The sequence below is a fragment of the Marmota flaviventris genome, chromosome 6, assembly GCF_047511675.1.
Source record: "Marmota flaviventris isolate mMarFla1 chromosome 6, mMarFla1.hap1, whole genome shotgun sequence".
NCBI lineage: Eukaryota > Metazoa > Chordata > Mammalia > Rodentia > Sciuridae > Marmota > Marmota flaviventris.
Window position 1 is genome coordinate 7,180,011 of NC_092503.1, and position 17,845 is coordinate 7,197,855.

The following is a 17,845-nucleotide window of genomic DNA, read 5'->3' on the forward strand; positions in this document are numbered from 1 at the left end:
CATTGTCTTTTTATTCCGCCAAGATTTTGTTTTACACCAACAATGATGAGTGCTCTATGTTGAAAGTCATTTATTCCTCTTCTCTGATTAATTTAGCTCTCTTCATAATTCTTCCTTGTGTCTTTCTGAGACATTTCTTCAAGTTGACATTTTAATTTACATTGCCAAGGAAGAGAAAGGCATTACAAATAATTGTCTGTTACAAAGAGATTGTTGAGAGCTCTCCCAATAGAGAACTCGTTTAGGTTAAAACAAAAAAAAAAAAAAAAAAGAAAGAAAAGAAAAGAAAAGAAAAAGAAAAACCAGCTAGGTTGGGGCAGAGTTGTAGTATTTGGCTCACAATTTTTTTTTTAACCAGCATATTATTTGAACTGCATGAGCTTCAGCACCCCCCACACCCCATACCATGAAATATTAATACTCCATCAGGTATTTTGAAGATTCAATTAGATAATATACATGCATATACACACCCCTGGTACACAGTAAGTGCTCAATAACAGGTGTCAATCTAATATTTTTTTCTTCAGGAGCCATTTTATTGTTATTATAATTAATATTCTTTATGCCATTTGGAAGATATTTACTTCCAGGTGATGTTTTTTTGCAGAGGGCTGGAACACACATGCTGTGGACAGTCATCTGGCATGAGTCCCTTGGTAAGGAAAAGATGCTTTTTTTTAAAAAAAAATGAATTTCTGTTTATTTTCAAGTACCTTAAATTCTTCAATATGTCACACTGATTTGGCAACATCTATCTCCCAGGCTGAAGGCAACGTAATTGTTCACTAATATACACACAAGCAAGTAATACCCAGAGCCCTTGCTACCCTGTCAGTCGCACCCAGGTGCTTGCTCCTAAGCTTGCCCAACCCAGACCTTGACTCGGAATCTGCATTTTAACTCCACCCGCAGGGGACTGAGAAGCAGGAGTCAAAGAACATGTCCCAGCTCCTCTGCTGAAGCCTGGGGGTGGGTTGGGAAGAGATGCGAGCCCCAGGGCTTCGGAGCAAGAACAGCTCTGCACATGGTCTGCCGTGGCAGGGTGGGGACAGTGCTAGGTGGCTATGCTTCTAGCCTTGCAGTTTCATCTGATGGTCCTCAGCAAATGACTTCCACAGGCTGCCTCATCGCACAAGGGAAGAGGAGGCCATGAGAAGAGGCATCACTCTGCTGTGGGGTCTAACGTGGTGATTTATTCAGTGACTCTGTTATCACAGGTTCCTACAGGCGCTCACACCTGGAAGCTTCTCATTGTGTAGAAGTCTGAGTGAATAAAATATTATTTGAGGACGTTGGGCTCACCAACTTGGAGCACCAGGAACTACCCTCTGAGATGGAGTCCCAGGAACAGGAGGGCGGGGTAGGACTGGGAGGTTGCAGGTGACTGCTGAGTTGTCCCCATGGCCTTCCAAACACTACCTGGCGCAGGACCCCACTGGTCAGACCAAGCCAGCCCCAGAGGGGCCAGGAGGAGTACCTAACGTTACACAGCTCTAGCCACCTTCTGGGCGGAAATGGCCCCACCTGGTATATCCATAAATGAGGACTTGCGAATTTCCTGCAGGGCTTTGCGACTTTTGGAAAACCTCATTATACTTTAAAACAAGAGTAGATAAAATATTTATCATGCAAGAGCTATAAGGAAATACTGTATAAAAATTAACATGAATGTTCAATGCTTATTAAAGTAATTAAAAATATATTCAAGTCCCAGGACCAACATAGCCCAATCAGAATAAAATGTAAGCCACATAAGTTAAAGTTTTCTAGGGTTGGTGTTAAATAAGGTTAAAAAGAAAGAGGCAAGTCAATTTTAATGATGTCTCATTTAATCCAGTCTATCCAAATATCATTTCCACATATCATTTGTATGAAATAATTCACAAGGTATCTTATATTCTGATTCAGGTGACGTCTTTGCAAGCCATTGTGCAATCAGTCTACTCCACGGTCCCTCTCAGTTCAGGGTTGGCCATGTGTCAGACTCAGCACTGCCCCTGAGGACAGGCTACTGCACTTCCCAGGGCAGGTCCAGACAACCAGGGCCCAGGGGGGTCCTCCGCAGAGATCTTTCACTCCCGGAGTTCTGGCTGGCCCGGAGGAGTCCCTCCCTGGCTCAGCGTGGCTGGGCATGCTGCCCAGCACAGCACAACAACCAAAGAGCCTCCACCTAAGAGGCCCCATTAGGGACCCAAGCGCAGCCCCAGTGTCAGCAAATGGGCCGCAGCTGTGGGTCATGTGTTGAAACATTTCTTCATTTCTTAAAAACAAAACTGAGAGAATTTTTAGTTCTTTGCAAGGAGGATGTTTAAGAGAAGGAGAGAGGAGGCAAGAAGAGAGTCACTCTGAGTCTAACACTCCAACCCTGGAGCCTGAGCATTTGGGAGGAAAACACCAAAACCTGATGTTAGTGGACTGACTTAGAAGCTCTATTGAACTCTCCAGTAGCTCCGATAGACGCCAATTATCGTGATGGAGACAGAAGAATGCTCAGTCAACTTTAAAATCGCCCAGTGTCGCGTCTTCGACTCCAGCAGCACATATGGACACACACAATTTTCAGTTCATGACTAGGCACATGGAGTGAGGGCAAGACACTGGTAGGCCAAGGGTTCTTCCTGAAGAGGAGTAAAGGCTAGTGTGAGTGACTTCAACCAAATCATCGGATATGTCACGGTCACCACCACATACTGGTCCATCACATTAGGACCAGCCTGCTTCTTGGCCTCCTGATGCTTCAGAGTCATTTGTATGAGAACACGGCCATCAACACCCTGATCTGCAGCAGGCGAAGGGCCTCCTGCTCACAGCTCCCGAGTCTGCTCCAGCCCCTTGGGTGCCAGCAGGATTCTAGTGTAGCTGGTCCTGTTGGACGCCTGGCAGGGTCTCTGCCTGTTCCTGGGATGGAGCAGTTTCCACCCTGGCCAGGGACAGGCAGGGTGAATGACAGCAGGCACTGGTCACACAATGCTCAGGCAACGGTGATGGGTGCCAGTCAAGTGCAGTGCAGTATTCTCAGACAGTGAGCAGGTGGGGCCTGCTGCCTGCTCTGCTCCTTCCACCATGCTCCTTCCTACAGCACCTACAGCCTCTCAGCCGCCCAGCAGTGGGAGTCCTGCTTGGTGCCTGGGGTGCCCACCTGTGTGGCTGCCAGGCATCTCCTCCAGCAGGTGGCTTGGGTGTTTTGTCTCCCTCTGGGCTCCGAGCTGGCCCCTGCCTTCTGGCCCTGGTGCCCTTCAATTGCTTCCATTTCTACTTGCTCCAGTGAGCTCTGATCCTTTGGGCGCTGTCCTTCTTCTGTCCTCAGTGTGTCTGGACACAGTGGTTTCTCTGACCAGAAAAGGGTCTTTGCAAATGTTTCCTTAGGCACTGTCAATACTGCATTTGCATTTTGGTCAATTTATTTTTTAGCAGGCATGAAAGGGAAATCTTCTCCTTCACAGTAATAATATGAACTAGAAAGCATGTACCTTCCCAAGTCCTGTGTCTCAGTTGAATCCTGTATTCTCAGTCATCTTTTTTTTTTTTCTTTGGAAGGAGTTCTGGGGTAGTCATTATTAGCATTGATTGCCAAATACTTTTGACTCCCTCCTTTTCCACCCTGTCAAATGGTGAGGTAAGGTTGCTCTTCTGGGTCTCTTGCAGTTGGGTGGGGCCACCTCTCCAAATCTGCCAGACTCATGACGATTTAATTGCTGAAGCAAGAACTGCTAAAATCCATCCTTTCCTGCAAAGGTCCAGCGGGGGCTGTGAGAGAAGCCCCTGTGAACCTGCACAGCGTGCCCAAGGATCCAAGCTTCGCTGTATTCACTGCACACCTAAGTGAGCCCATCCTAGGAGAGTCTGGGGACTCCTCAAATGTAGGGAGAAAAGTACCCTTAGAGTCCACATCTTCCTCTCGATAGGAATTTATTATGCTAAGAACTAAATTTCTATTTTGAAGTAGACAAAGACCAGTTGATTTAAATTTTTCACAATTGAGATTTGTTTTAGGATTTTGTGGGTTTTTGTTATAATTAGTGTCCTTGTCATAAAATCACATCATTAAAACTCCTAAGAAAATGAGAACTACTGCATTTCTACTGTATTTTCAATTAATAGGCACTAATCAGCTTATCACAGAATAAAGCCATAAAAGTGTGTTGGTGAAGCAGAAAGAGCCTGGGCAGATCTGCCACCCCACTGAAGATGGTCAGCTCCAAGTTGTGCCTCTGCCAGGTCATGAAAAAGTCAACAAATTAAACTCCAGCCCCTGAGTAGATCTAATAAAAGAATTTGGAGAGAATGTCACAGTCTCTTTTAACATTTATGAAATGGACTTATGCATAGCATCCCTTTTGAGGGGTACACAGGGTGGGCATTATTCATTTCTTAAAAGTAGTAATTTGAAAAGAAATACTTGGGTGTCTGGGTAGCAGATCACATTCCTGTTGCCTTCGTGGGATGGCTGTTCAGGCTCTGGAAAGGACTTCTGCATCATTGGAGGGAGGAATAGTTAGAGGACAAAGTTCAGAATGAGGAAGTGTGCTTAGAGAATGAGAAGTCTGGGAGGCCTTTCCTAACACAAACATAGTTACCTGTCAAGACCAAGTGGGTCTGTGTGGACTCGAGGTCTGGATGCTGTGGCATCTATTTCTGCAGCTGTGCACAGCTTCACACGTGAGCGCCATTCCCCATGACAGCCACAAATATCTACAGCTCAGAAGCAGGCGTTTAAGGCCCTGATTATTGGAATCCTAGAAGTCGCAGGCAGGGTTTGGTTGGTGAACTCATTCAGATTCAGAAATGGTGACCTGGCAAAAGATGCTGCTGCTTATTAGCTGAGCTTGGAAACTCTCTCCAAGAGAGGCTCAGGTGATTGCTCTGCGCAGAGGGGCATGGTGAACTCCACTTACAGCCGAGGACAAACAAAACAATAAGCAAAACAACCTCACATGGAATCACTCAGAGGGCATCTCGAGATCTCCTCCATTTTCAGTGTTTCCACATTGGACAGATATCCAAAAGTCTCCTTCCATGTGTGACTCAGAAAGACGTTAGTTTCAACTGGGAACACTTTCCAAAGAAAGTCTGGCTTAGTTGAAGAGTTGGAGATCAGTTTCCATCCTCCTCAATGCATATTTTGATCTTCCAGTGAATTGTGGAGCTCATGAGTAACTTCCTTTCCTAACGGCTCTTGACTTGCAGAATCTTTTCTGCACAGGGTGATTTATTGTTCACCAGCATGTTTTTTTTTTTTTTTTTTTTTTTTTTTTTTTTGCTATTTAAGCAGAATGTCCTTTAGAGAAAGATGAGATGCTTTTATGTGCAAGCCATGCGCAGGTGGCACACGCCACCCCTGGAATTCCAAATCTGAACCTTGTTGGGTGTGTGCAGTCCTGACACTCAGTTCTGGACCACAGTGACATGCACTAATGTTATGCTCTGCTCACTACTGACTCTGACTTTGAGCTGTGACCTGATTTACCGTATTCCAACAAATATATAGATTAGATTTCTTAATTAACAGCTGTGCTGACCTAGATTTCAACTCAAATGTCTTTCTATTTATACATGAAATAACCACTATTAAAACAGAGAAAGATTTAATCTTTTCTTCAACTTCAAAGGAATGGGAAAATTTACATTTAGTTCTGTTAAACATATCTATAAGCTGCAAGAAAGTATAGCTAAAGAACTATTGTGAGTAGGGAGAGACCGAAAACAGATCAAAAGGAGGGGGGAAATAAAGATAAAAGTAATCACAGAGAATGGGAGAAAATATAAAGACTTCTGGATGCACACGGAGAGACATTTTTGAAAGTGAACATTATACCAAGGTTATTTAAAAAATAGATTCATTTACTGGACAGATGGGTTAGCAAATGAAGCTAAATTACTGTGTAGTATGTGTCACAATGTTCTTTGATTTCTGGGACAATGTTGGTTACATTAAGATGGATTTTTCTAGACACATGGTGACAAAATAACGTGATTCAGCTTTTAAAGTAAAAAACATTTTCACTGCAATGATTAATGATTAGCTTGCTGGACTTGAGAGGCTGGTTCTCTTTAGACAATCAAGAATACAACCTCACTTTCAGAGGTGTGGAAAGAAAGGCTATCAGCAACCCTACCTGAAGTTGCACTCAGTTGACATCAAAAAGTCTGTCCCCTGCTAATTCTAGAGCAGCCAGAAGAAACAGAGTGTGTAAACTGTCTGAACTGGGCAGCCATCACTCCGTCTTCACTGAGCTCCGTCAAGGCCAGGTCTCGGAGAGCTGTGTGGAAACGGAGAGCTGCACACACTAATCAAAACACATTAGAAGGAGGTGCTTCATCTCTATTCAGTCAATCGTGCTGAGTACTCATTCAACAGGCTTTCCCCAGTCTCCTTCCAAATCTCAACGGAGGGGCGCTGGCTCTGAAATGTCAGCAGGAAAGAGAACAAAGATCTGCCCTCGCGCGAGAGGGAAGCGACTGTGAACCACGTCACTCATCTCTTCCTACTTAGCTGGAGAACTTGTCCTTGAGGTCAGTGAAGGATCAGAATATAATGACCTTGAGTTGAAGGGATTCGAGAAGTTGTCGCAAGCTCTCTGTTTGTCAAGACTTAGAAGACAGCCCTCAGGTTTCCACCACGGCAGGTTACACCTGGAGCTCTGAAAGCAACTGCCACGAGGTTCAAGGGATGAGACCAACCTCATTGGTGCCCACAGAGCAGCGACTCCTGTCCTTTTTGAGTATGAGCACTTCCGGTTCATGTTAAAATATGTAAAGGTTGACCACATAATAGGAATAGTGCTTTTAGTTTCTGTTCATTGAGACCACATAATGGCACAGATTTCCTAAGATTCACTACATAATGGCTCAGATTTCCTAAGGTTCACCCTACAATGCAGTAGTGATACCGCATTGGCTTTATCCAAGACATATTAATTCATTCTGAAGACAAGGCTTGATTGTAAACGGTTTGTGGACTTTTGCAATAACTCCATGGTCCCTAAGGGTCTGAGGCCACTGGGACAGACAAGCCATGTGATTCTTCCATCAACTCTGGAGCTGAGATTATAGCTGCCAGGAGACAGGAGTGTGGGAACAAGAAGCTGCAATCTGCCGGCCCAGGGCTCCCTCTCTGGTCACCCTCCATGCTCATCACAGGGGAAGGTGATGATGTTTTTCTGTTACATGAGAGGTTGTCTAGCAGAAAAAGTGCCCATCATCCGGGTCATTTTTCCTAACATTTCCTATGTTCTGCAACCAACATATGGGCCTCTATTCTTTAGAGCTTCCTTTATTCAAATCTTCCATCAGACATGCATTAAGAATATGGAGAGGGAAGGCTTCTTCTCCATCAGTTTCTCTTTCTGTATGTTAAACTATATTTTCTTCTCTCCAACAGCAAACAGCACAGGTCTACGTTTTGCTTCAAACTGAGAGGTCCAGCCATCTAGTCCTGTTTGTATGAGTAGCTAGGACCATCCTCAGCCCCCACATGAAGATATGCTCCCACGCCAAACAATCCAGATGTTCTTCCCTCAGCCATATGGTTGAGAGATCTTGATTTTAATTCTTTTTAGGGAAGAAAGGATTTATCCCATGAATACGGAGCCCAGATGCTTTGTTTACTATTTTCTTGATGGGATCTGCAGAGATCACATCTCGATGTTCTTTCTCCTGTACTGTGTAAAGAAACTTCCTCATGTTTTATCTTCTCAGAAGGGGCACATCTGTGCATCCAGCATTCAGTCTAGCTCGGGGGAATTTAAATGGGCTTCACCTGCTCCGTGGGCCATGGATCTTGAGATGATTTCATAAAGAAAGGCAATTATTCTGATGGGTCAAAATCAAGCAAGCAGTGCCGTCATGGTAACAGCAGCTCTGGATTATGAACGATGCTGGGCCTCCTGCCAGGGCACGGCTGGGCAGAGTTGTGTGGGGCTTGTGCTAGTCGTCATTGCCTCCACCGAGGAAGGCATCCACAGAAGGTGCATTTTCTCATTTACTCATAGTAGGGAATTTAGATTGCAGAAACTCGTTTTGCCCAAAACCACAAGAACAGGCCAAATGGCACAGAAACAGAACACTTGAAAAAGCTGACCATCTTTCTCTGTCTCATAGCTGGAGCATGAAGATACAAAGAAGGGATCAGAGGGCTGTTCCCTTGGCAAACACTCAGAACCAAAAAAGAAATAGCAAACTTGAACTTGTTCCTCTATTCTATTAGACAGAAACCCAGAATTCAAATAATTGAATTAGGCACTTTCACCATTCCCACAAAAGACAGCATCCAACATCAATCAGCCACAAGACCGTGAGGCTGATTGATTTGGTTTTATATTTTAATTTGTGTCATTACCACCAGGGCTTGGGCTAGGCTAGAAGAAGGATGCTTCTCTGCACATGGAGGGTTGTAGGGGTTGGAAAGGACTCTTGTTCCTCAAGGGCAAGAGGAAGGTCAATTATTGAGAAAGGAATAGGGAAGACCACTGATTGCATAGCTTGTGGCTCTAAATGTCACTGCACAGAGCGTGGACTCCTCTCCCTTCTCAGAACCTGTGCGGTCCTGCCTGTGAGGTTTTCTAGATGCTCAATAGCAGGAAGAGCAGGGAGAACAGAGGAAGCAGGAAGAGAGGGCCCTGGCTCTGAGCCCCACTGAGCCATGGGCTAGATCCCTAAGCACAGAGGCCCGCTGGGGGAGGGTAGGATCAGGTCTTCCTGGTTGGCGCTATTGCCAAGGGCCTGGGGACTTTTCTGGAGAATAAGCTCTGGGCAGCAGCAGTCTCTAGAAAAGGTATGAATTGTCATCAAGAGCATGCCAGCATCTTGCTCCAGGATACCAGATGAGTAAGGAAAGCAACCAGATCCCGCCTTCTGAGGAGGGACCAGGCAGGAATTCAGCAGGGCCTTAGCCCAGTCTCGCAGCTTAGGATTCTGGACCAGATAAAGAATGAGAGTAGGAGAGTAGAAGTGAGGCCCTGACACAGAGGCCGAGGAAGGTGGAGGAAGCCTGGCAGGCACACAGGCTCAGCAGCTTGCACCAGATGCTGGGAATGGTCTAGCAAATTCATTCCAGGTCCTGTCCCGAATCCAGCCAGGAATCCCAGTGTCTTCTTGGAGCTCAGGGCTTGGGGAAGACTGAGAAGGGGGCTGTGAAGTCTATAAGTGTAAATCTTTGGCACCTTCCTCTGAGCATAGCTGGGAAGGCGAGCACTGTTGGGTGGCCGACTCCACCCACTGCCTGATTCTTGCTCAGCGTGGGCTCAGAAACGTCCCAGTTTCAGGAACAGCCCCCATCCTGGGCAAGCCAGGACTGGTGGTCCCCCTATGGACCCCACCTGAATTGTCCCGGGTTCTGTTTAGACACTGCCTCTTCAGGCTGTGTCACCAGACACCAGGATTGGCAGATTCGAGGGTGCACATGAAGTTTCTAGAACTCTAATACTCAGTTTCCCTTTTGTAGAGACGACTGGGAGGAGTACAGCTCAAGCTTTAACTTGTATGAAAAAGAAATGGCAAGATTTTGACAAAGGTATGACCCATTTATTGCAAGAGGGAAGATGCGTGAGAGTGAGTGACAGAGGGGGCCCTATCTGCCCACAGTTCCTTGTTCAAAATGCTGCTTTTTGGCAGGCATCTTGAGTTAGCCTCGCCTGCTCCCAGACTATCCTCTCATTCCTTATGGCACATGTCATTTGCATTTCCAATTCAATTAAAGCCATATGATGCTCTGGGCCCCTCCCCACCAGCATTTGTATGGCTGAATGAGAGGCCGGTGATCTGGAAGCTGTGAGGGGGAATTTCCTTCTGTGAAAGAAACTTCTTAATTACTAAGCTTGGGAAAGGAAGTCAGGCTCCTTGATATACTCTAGATATTATAGCTTATTAATACTATTCTTTTTTAACTATTTCATTGTAGCATAATCTGTTTTCCCATTTATTCAAAAGTAGTCTTATTTTTAAAAAGTTATGGTCATAGAAACTAAAAAAATGCATTTAGATATAGTCCATTCATAGAACCCAGGCCATTTCCAAAAATAAAAAAAAAAAAATACTGTTAAATTAATTCTTGGCTACAAAGGTTCATTTTGAGTTGGGTATATCAAGTGTTCTGACATTCTCAGCATTCAAAAATATTCTAAATTCAATGGAGTGTGATGGTATGCATAGGGACTGAGTCATTTTAGGGATAAGGACTTGTAGAATTGGCACCATTGTCTCTGTGAAGTGGAAGCATGCAGATTTAGTTCTGAATGTTTCCAGTGACTGCCTTTCCAGTATCCTTTATTATTTTTGAGGGTCTTATATTCTTATTTTTGAAACAGGTCTGGCCTGGAGACACCTCAGGCCTACCCTAGTCCTAACTCATGTTCTCTGAATCTTGTGAGATGCATCCCAGGCAGACAGTTTTCCAGTCTCAAATCTGAGTTAACAATTAAACACAACAGTTAACAAGGCACAGTAGCTGGACTGGAATACCTCACAGCCCCAGTGAGCTCCATGAGTCAGACTCATGATGTAATGCCTGTTTTCAAAGAACTAAAAATTACATTTATAAAATGTCCCTTTGTATGCAGGTTTTCAAATTTGCTTTATTTTTTGTAATGCTGGGAATGAAACCCAAGGTCCAGAACATGCAGGGCAAGTGCTCTACTCCTGAGCTATAGCCCCATCCCTGAAAATCCCTCTTTGAAAGGAAGTGTCAGAAGCAGATATTCCCAAAGCTGGAAAGTCCCTTGCTGCAGCAATGACAGTGTTTATGTGACAATTCACTAAAATATAGAAAAAGAGTAGCTATCAAGGGTTAGAAATCTCTCTGCTAACTGAGGGAATCTAAAAATTAGCCTAGTACTTTCTGAGGAGGTTTTAATCTTTCATATTTTGGAAATGTATCAAAGGTGGGGTCATTTATACTAATAATGGGCTCACAGGAGTGGGTCAGAAAGCTCAAAAGTCCATTCCTGATATCCCCTAAACATCCTGCCATGGGAAACACCTCTGAGCATTTCCATGAGTGAGCATGTATTGACAAAACAACTGGAATTCCATTTTAATAAACTCTAGATCAGCCATGACCAATGAACTGCACAGGCAAACAAGGAAGTTATGATCAAAACTTATGAGCTCATTGATGTGGCATGGTGTTTAAATACCATTAACCCATATGGACCTATGCAGTCCTGTGGTGTCAGAGGCTCATTGTTAGCTAGACTTGTCACCTAATATTCTCTATGAGCATCTCCCACACAGTGAGGGGTATGATGGGGGGTGGGAGGCTAGTAGAGGGATTTTTAGGATAAAGGTATTTAAAATCTTTGAACAACAACAACAAAAATAAAACCAGAAATGCTGCCAAAGTTACTACCTATGGGTTTGCACAGCCCAGTTCAGCACAGGGGCCCTGGCTGTCCGACCTGTGTATCCATCAGTGTTTATTGATAAATCAAGCTGCATAAGAACCATCGGTCTTACCAGTATAAAATGTGAGCTTATAGCTCACATTTGGGGGTGGGCTGGGAGACTCCTGATACAAAGGTTTGGGGAATCTTTGATGGAGCAACTCTTCCAATTCTGTCAACAGCCTCTGGGGCCACTAGGTGAGCCTGGGACTATTCTCCTCATGGTGATGACTGAAGTGCGGAGACGAGGCCCAGCCACATAAGCACACACAAACCTTGACTGCATGGCATCTGGTCATCTACCACCGGCCAAAGCACACTGCATGGCCAATGTCAGAGGGCAGGAAGGCTATCCCACCTACCAGGAGGTCACAGCAATCTACACCGTCACAACTAACATCAGTGGAACCCAGAAGTACTTTCATCTCATGGGAATATTTACAGACAGACATCTAATCTACCTCAATCCCAAGCCCTCTGGATAACCAAAATATGTTGACCAGACTCTGACAACAGAATCAGCACTGTTAACATCAACCACATTTGCACGCACAGGTACCCCCAATCTCTGCAGCACATCAGGACACCTTCACCATGCTCTAGGTCACTGAGGAAACAGGCATGTTCCATATGGCAATGACTTGCAGCTGCTGCACCTCCGTGTCAGGATGTGGCTTGCTCATTTTGAGACCCAGGCTGAGGAACAGCACCAATCTGGGGGATGCTGTTCTCGTGGCGACCTTTGTCCTGAATTGGGCAAAGCCCAATCAAGTAAGGTAGCCAAGTCTGGCACCAGGTGGGAAATGTAACTTAGGGAGAGGCATTGCATAATCCTCTTACAGAGAGGGTTTGAACAATTTGGAACATTAATACAAGGTCCCACAGATAACATCACAACGTGATAAGAAAAGATTACTAAGAATTTAGTAATTCTAATTCTAAAAGTCTAGATACTCAAATTCTCACTCATTCCTTCTCTATCCACAAGCCTTCAATGCCTGGGGAGCAGCCATATCCTCAGATAAGGGTTGTTGTCAGCACCCATGCACACATCATTCACCTACGCTGAGAACTATTACATGTCTATCATGGAAGAGTGGAAAGCTGAACTAAGTCATTACTGACCAGATGTAGGGCAAGACACAGCATGCTACAAGTGAGAGGTAGAAAACGATTCAAAGTTGATACCAAAGGAAAATCCCATAGTTACCAGAACTTCTGAGCAAAAGAGGTGTGGCTGGGGCAAAGGCAATTGTCTTCATCAGTGTGCTCTGTGGGTCTGTGGGGACAGCTGTGGCTGCTTCTGACCACATTGCCAGACCCTGTGGTGCCTGTGCTGTGATTTTTGTAGATGAGCCAATAACTTGCTTTTTATTTTTACATATGCATAAAAATTATAGTGTGCAAGTGTTCAAAGGCTGAGAACCATTGTTCTTGCTAAGCTAATCCTTATTCTGCATTGGGTAACTACCCACTGTTTAAAATCCTGTGCACCCTTTGATTTTCTCTAATTTTTACAAAACTTCTCCTGGTCTCAAACCACTTGCTTGCCATAAGTTTTGATTTCTGGACTTCTCTTCTCAGGGGATAATTGTTACAGCGTTGGTATATTCAGAGAGCCGAGGTTATTCACAGAGCAACCCATCCACAGAGTAATCCACCTGGCTGAATGTGGGAATCAAACCCAGGGTACCTATGTCATCCATGTCTTCCATTACCAAAGTCTTGGAGATTGGTGAAATTTAGGTTATCATCTGGAAATGAGCGCATCCTTGGATAGCTGTAAGCTAGGTCCTCAGGATCCCTTAAATGTATCAGTAGTCTTGGTGCCAGTAACAGAACCAGCTGGACTTGGCAGGCAGCTGAGGCACTTTTGAGGACCGGAGAATGCAGAGATGCCAACTATCCTCAGGCTGCTTTGAATCCTATGGATTCTTTCAAATCCATATGGCTTCCATTCCCCATGATGCGCATCCTAAATGAGGTGGGGATTGGAGAGATCTGGAAAGATGGGGCAGTTTACACAATGGTAACTTCTAAGAGTCAGGATTTACTGAGAAGAGGCTCTGGAACATAGAGAGGGCTGGGCAATTCATCCCTGGGCCTGAGTGTCCCTGAGATCATAGCCTGAGCGCCAGATGCAGCCCAGTGCTGAACTGTGCACAAGCATAAGATTTTAAGGCGACCCTAACATTGACACAGACAATATTTGTTTGAGTCACTGAAATATGAGTAATTGATACAGGTCATGCTTATTACTGCACAAAATCTATGATAGGATCTTGCTTTGGTTTTGGTGTTGGAGTTCAAGTAAAATGCCAGTGTGCTGGCCACTATTCTGAGTTATTGTAAAGGTATTTTGCACATTATTATACTTTGGGGGAACATACAGCACTTAGAGAACTACAGTCAGGCCTCTGAAGTGGCTGAATTCAGTTATTAGCCAGTGTTTTACAGTGAAAATGCCAAATCCTTCCGTTTTTGAAGACAACACATTGCTTTTCTGTTTATGTTGTGCAATTAGAAAGCTTAGAAATGGATAGCTTCTATTTGGAGACACTTGACTTTGAAAACCAAAGCACTCTTGAAGAAATAGGTAGTTGTTAGAGAAAAAACTAGGACTTAGAAGATGGGTCTGGAGAATCTCATGGTACTGAGAGTAGAAACTGTTCAGAAAGTACCAGAGATGTGGTATAGCTCAGGAGCCCACACAAATAAGCTTAGCCTGCCCAAAGATGGGCACCACCAAAATAACAGCAAAGGGTTGAAACATATGTAATACGTTTAAATCCAGGAGTTTATAATGTGGCATAGAAAAAAAAAAAACCCACACAATTCACTGAACACCTTTGAATGTAGGTGACCAATTCATTTTTTTGAAAAGTAAGAAGAATTACTTACACATGTGTCCTTGCCTTTCTGGATAAACTGTCTCAGGTAACCAAAAATTGATAAGAAAATTAGGTCTTTATATAAGTATTCCAGAAATGCATGAAGAAATCCCGACAAAACGAGAATACTATCATCCTGCAACCACTGATGAGCTCATCCATCCAGGCAGTCATCGGCAATGGCAGTGACATCCCCAAAGAGACTTGCAAGACATGAAGTATCTCTAACAAAACTGCGCTGAGCCCTTAGAACAAGGCTAGCCAGAAATATCCAACCTCAACTGATTAAACCCTAGCTCTCACCACCAAGTTACAGGGGAAGACAGGAACATGCTACATCCTAAGGGATGTAATCAACAAACTGTAGCCCGAGGAAACTTCTATAGAAATCCAACCCCCACCCCCACCCCCACCCCTGATTCTTCATGTTCAAATCACTCAGAACCAAAAAAGAGCAGTAACCTATGGATTAAAGAAACTGGAAGAGATATTCCAACCACCTTAATATACAAACTTCATGAGGAGCCCAAGGCACCAAGGAATCTGTAAAACATTCCAAGACCATCAGGGAATGGCAACACTGAAGTATTTGATATTATGGGTGACTTACTGTTGGAACAATGGCACTGGGGTTATCTTTGTATTTTATATATCACTGCCCTCCTGATTTGCTCTCACCACAGCTGTCAGACCTCATAGCTGGATCACAGTTCTGATACTTGTACTGAAATCTGAAAGTCAAACTGAAATATTTTGCTGTTCACTCAGCAGTGTCCTGAGGATGGTGTCCATGTCCTCCCAGAATTAAGTAAGCATGTGTGTGTTTCTGTCAGAGGACAACATCACAAGACGCAATGGCAGGATGGCTGGAATGTGTTTCTGAATCAGGAGGTGGAGGAGGAACACAGGATTGGTCAGGAGCTGGAAATTGCTGGATCTGGGTGGTGGAGATGTGTTAAACTGTGTTCTTTATTTTTTAACATGTTTGAAATTTCACATGTTAAAATTTTTTTTTGGAGAAAAAATACGAATAAAGTGAAAACTCATTGGAGTAACAAAATTAGATAATCAGCAAACAAAAACCCAACACTCAGTTTTGGTAACAAAACACCAACCTCGGTAGCAAGGTACTACAGTGAACTCCCTAGGACCGTGTCTGACTTGAACCTGGCCTTCTGAAGACCCTCTGTCTAATGGTTTCAAACTGGAGCTACCAGGGCTTGGCAGCCAAGGGTCCCCAGTGAGTTCATGGTCTCTTAGAAGCACCTTTATGCAGAACACTGAGTTACCTCCCTGTTGGAATGATCTCCAAGGTGCTCCTGAGCTGGGTGCCTGGTCGGGGTTCTATGGGAGCAGCACTGAAGCTGAGCCCCAGAGGATACAAACAGAAGGTTCTTCCGGGTCAGACTGGTCTCTTGGTGACAGCCACAGTGACACATGCAACATATTATCTCAGAAGTCAGTGCTTACCTGTTGTTTCTATATGCTTATCACCCTTGACCTAGATCTGACATTTGCTCACCTCTGGGACTACATGTGCAGTATCTTCAGGTTGTTGCTTACTGAATAGCAAAAACATCCCCTTGACCATTAAAACGGCATAGACATGATCATAGCTTTGATCTCACTGTGAGGACCTGCAAGCCAGGAGAGTTGTGGAATATTTCTTTTACTTAAAGGAATTCTCAGCTTGTATGTGCACACTCAGATAAGGACAATGACCAGCTAGTCCCACTGGTTGGAAAATGAATCGATTTTGCACACACTTGTGTATCTGTGGACCCAGAGGTTCCTCATTAACCCCCGTGCAACAGTGACAACTGGCCAGTGGAAACCTTTGTAAGCACAGCAACTCCTGCACTCCACTTCACGCAAGAAGGAAGGGAGAAGACAGAAATCCAGATACTTCCCCAAGTTCTGGGGAACCTGGGAAGGGATGGTAAAGCCAACAAAGACTCTTATTAGCACGTTTCTACTGAAACAAACTGAATACTACGAAGAAAGCAATGTCAGCAGCCTAATATTCTTCCAGTTTTAAATCAAGATTTACGTCTTCCCCAAATTCGGGCTTAGTATTCTTCTTATAATAATCTTTCAGTACTCTGCATTTACTTAGCCTTTGCAGCTAAAGTGAGGTCACATATCTCTTTACATGCTCTTCTCCAATTACTCGAAGGTAGCCTCAGCCATGTGTGTTATATCTCAACTGCATTTCACATCTTCCCAAGGAAAAAGAATGAGCTTTTAATTTTCCCCCATTCCTTTCAGGGCAGGGATAAAGAGAAACCCAAAAAATATTTGCTAGAGAAAGGGAAGAATGGAGGGAGAAAAAAAAGGTAGGAAGGAAGATGAAAATAAAGCTGAAATATCACATGATTGTTTGAGCTCTGGTTTGGACAAATACTATTCCCAAGACTAAATTTAAAAACAAAACATTCTCTAAATTGAATGTCAAGGAGAGATGTGCAATTTGTGCCATCAAGATGAATCAGTGAATAGGGTGAGGGCTACATTAAATAATGCATAATGATTCAAGTAGCTTGGTGCAACTATTAAAATAAGGACTTGAATGATCAATTAGCCTCATCTAAGAATGATTTAGTCATATTTTTAGAATACACATATGATTTTAAGAAGCAAAATTGAGTATATAAGGACAAATTAATTCACTATATTTGTTACTAGTAATAAATAAAATTACCTCTGAATAATTTGGTGAGAGATATTTCCCATTGCATTTAGCAATGTTCCTCAGGATTTTTAAGGCTTTGTCTCCTTTTTTCCGAGTGATCAGCCAGCGGGGAGATTCAGGGACCACCCTGGCAAAGAAGGAGGTTTTCTGAGTTACAAATTTCAAAATCTGAAAGTTTATGACTTCAGGTTTTCTATTAGAATGGGTCTTGCAATTAGGTACAAGTTGAGGCAATTCTCAGCTAATAATAAGCTATCTAAAACATAGAGATAATTTTGGCAAATGTATAATGAATGGAAAACACACTAACTTGATTAATGGATCACTGCTCATGAAAATCAATATTGCATTGCTCTTAAAAATAGTCCATCACAGTATCCTTGATGCATATTTGAGAAGAACTTTGATTTAGTAAGCACTTAGAAAAGGTTAACAACTTGATTTATATAAGCTGATTTGTCCATATTTTAAAGTTAAATGAGAGGAATGATTAAAATATATTCATGCTAATAAGCATCAAGTGCATACACCTGTGGTTTCTTGATAATTTAATTTTCTGATGTTCTTAACATTTTCTATTCCTCAGAGAATTCCCAAGTAAGGCTAATTTGCTTAACAGAGCATACAGAGAAGCAAACTGATTTCACTGCATTTAATCTGCATGTTGAAATACTGGGCAGATGTAGCTGTTGCCTTATGGTTTTCATTAAGATATCGAAAAGCGAAGAAAACATATAATGCAAAACTCTATTTAGAACTTTCTGTTTTGGCATTTTATTATTTTCGGTGATAACTATGAGACAAATCATTAATAAGTTATCTGTTTAAATTCTCAAGTTATCTAAAAATTCTCAAAGCCCATAGCCATTCTGAAGATGCTG

General features: G+C 43.4%; 1 protein-coding gene across 1 annotated transcript in view; it reads right to left on the reverse strand.

The window, feature by feature from the left end:
- Slc22a3 (solute carrier family 22 member 3) overlaps positions 1–17,845 on the reverse strand; it is an 87,737-nt gene that overhangs the window by 21,915 nt on the left and 47,977 nt on the right. Inside the window, exon 5 of the mRNA XM_071612871.1 lies at positions 16,974–17,091. Coding sequence (XP_071468972.1) covers positions 16,974–17,091 — 118 coding nt within the window. The remainder of the gene's footprint in view (positions 1–16,973; positions 17,092–17,845) is intronic.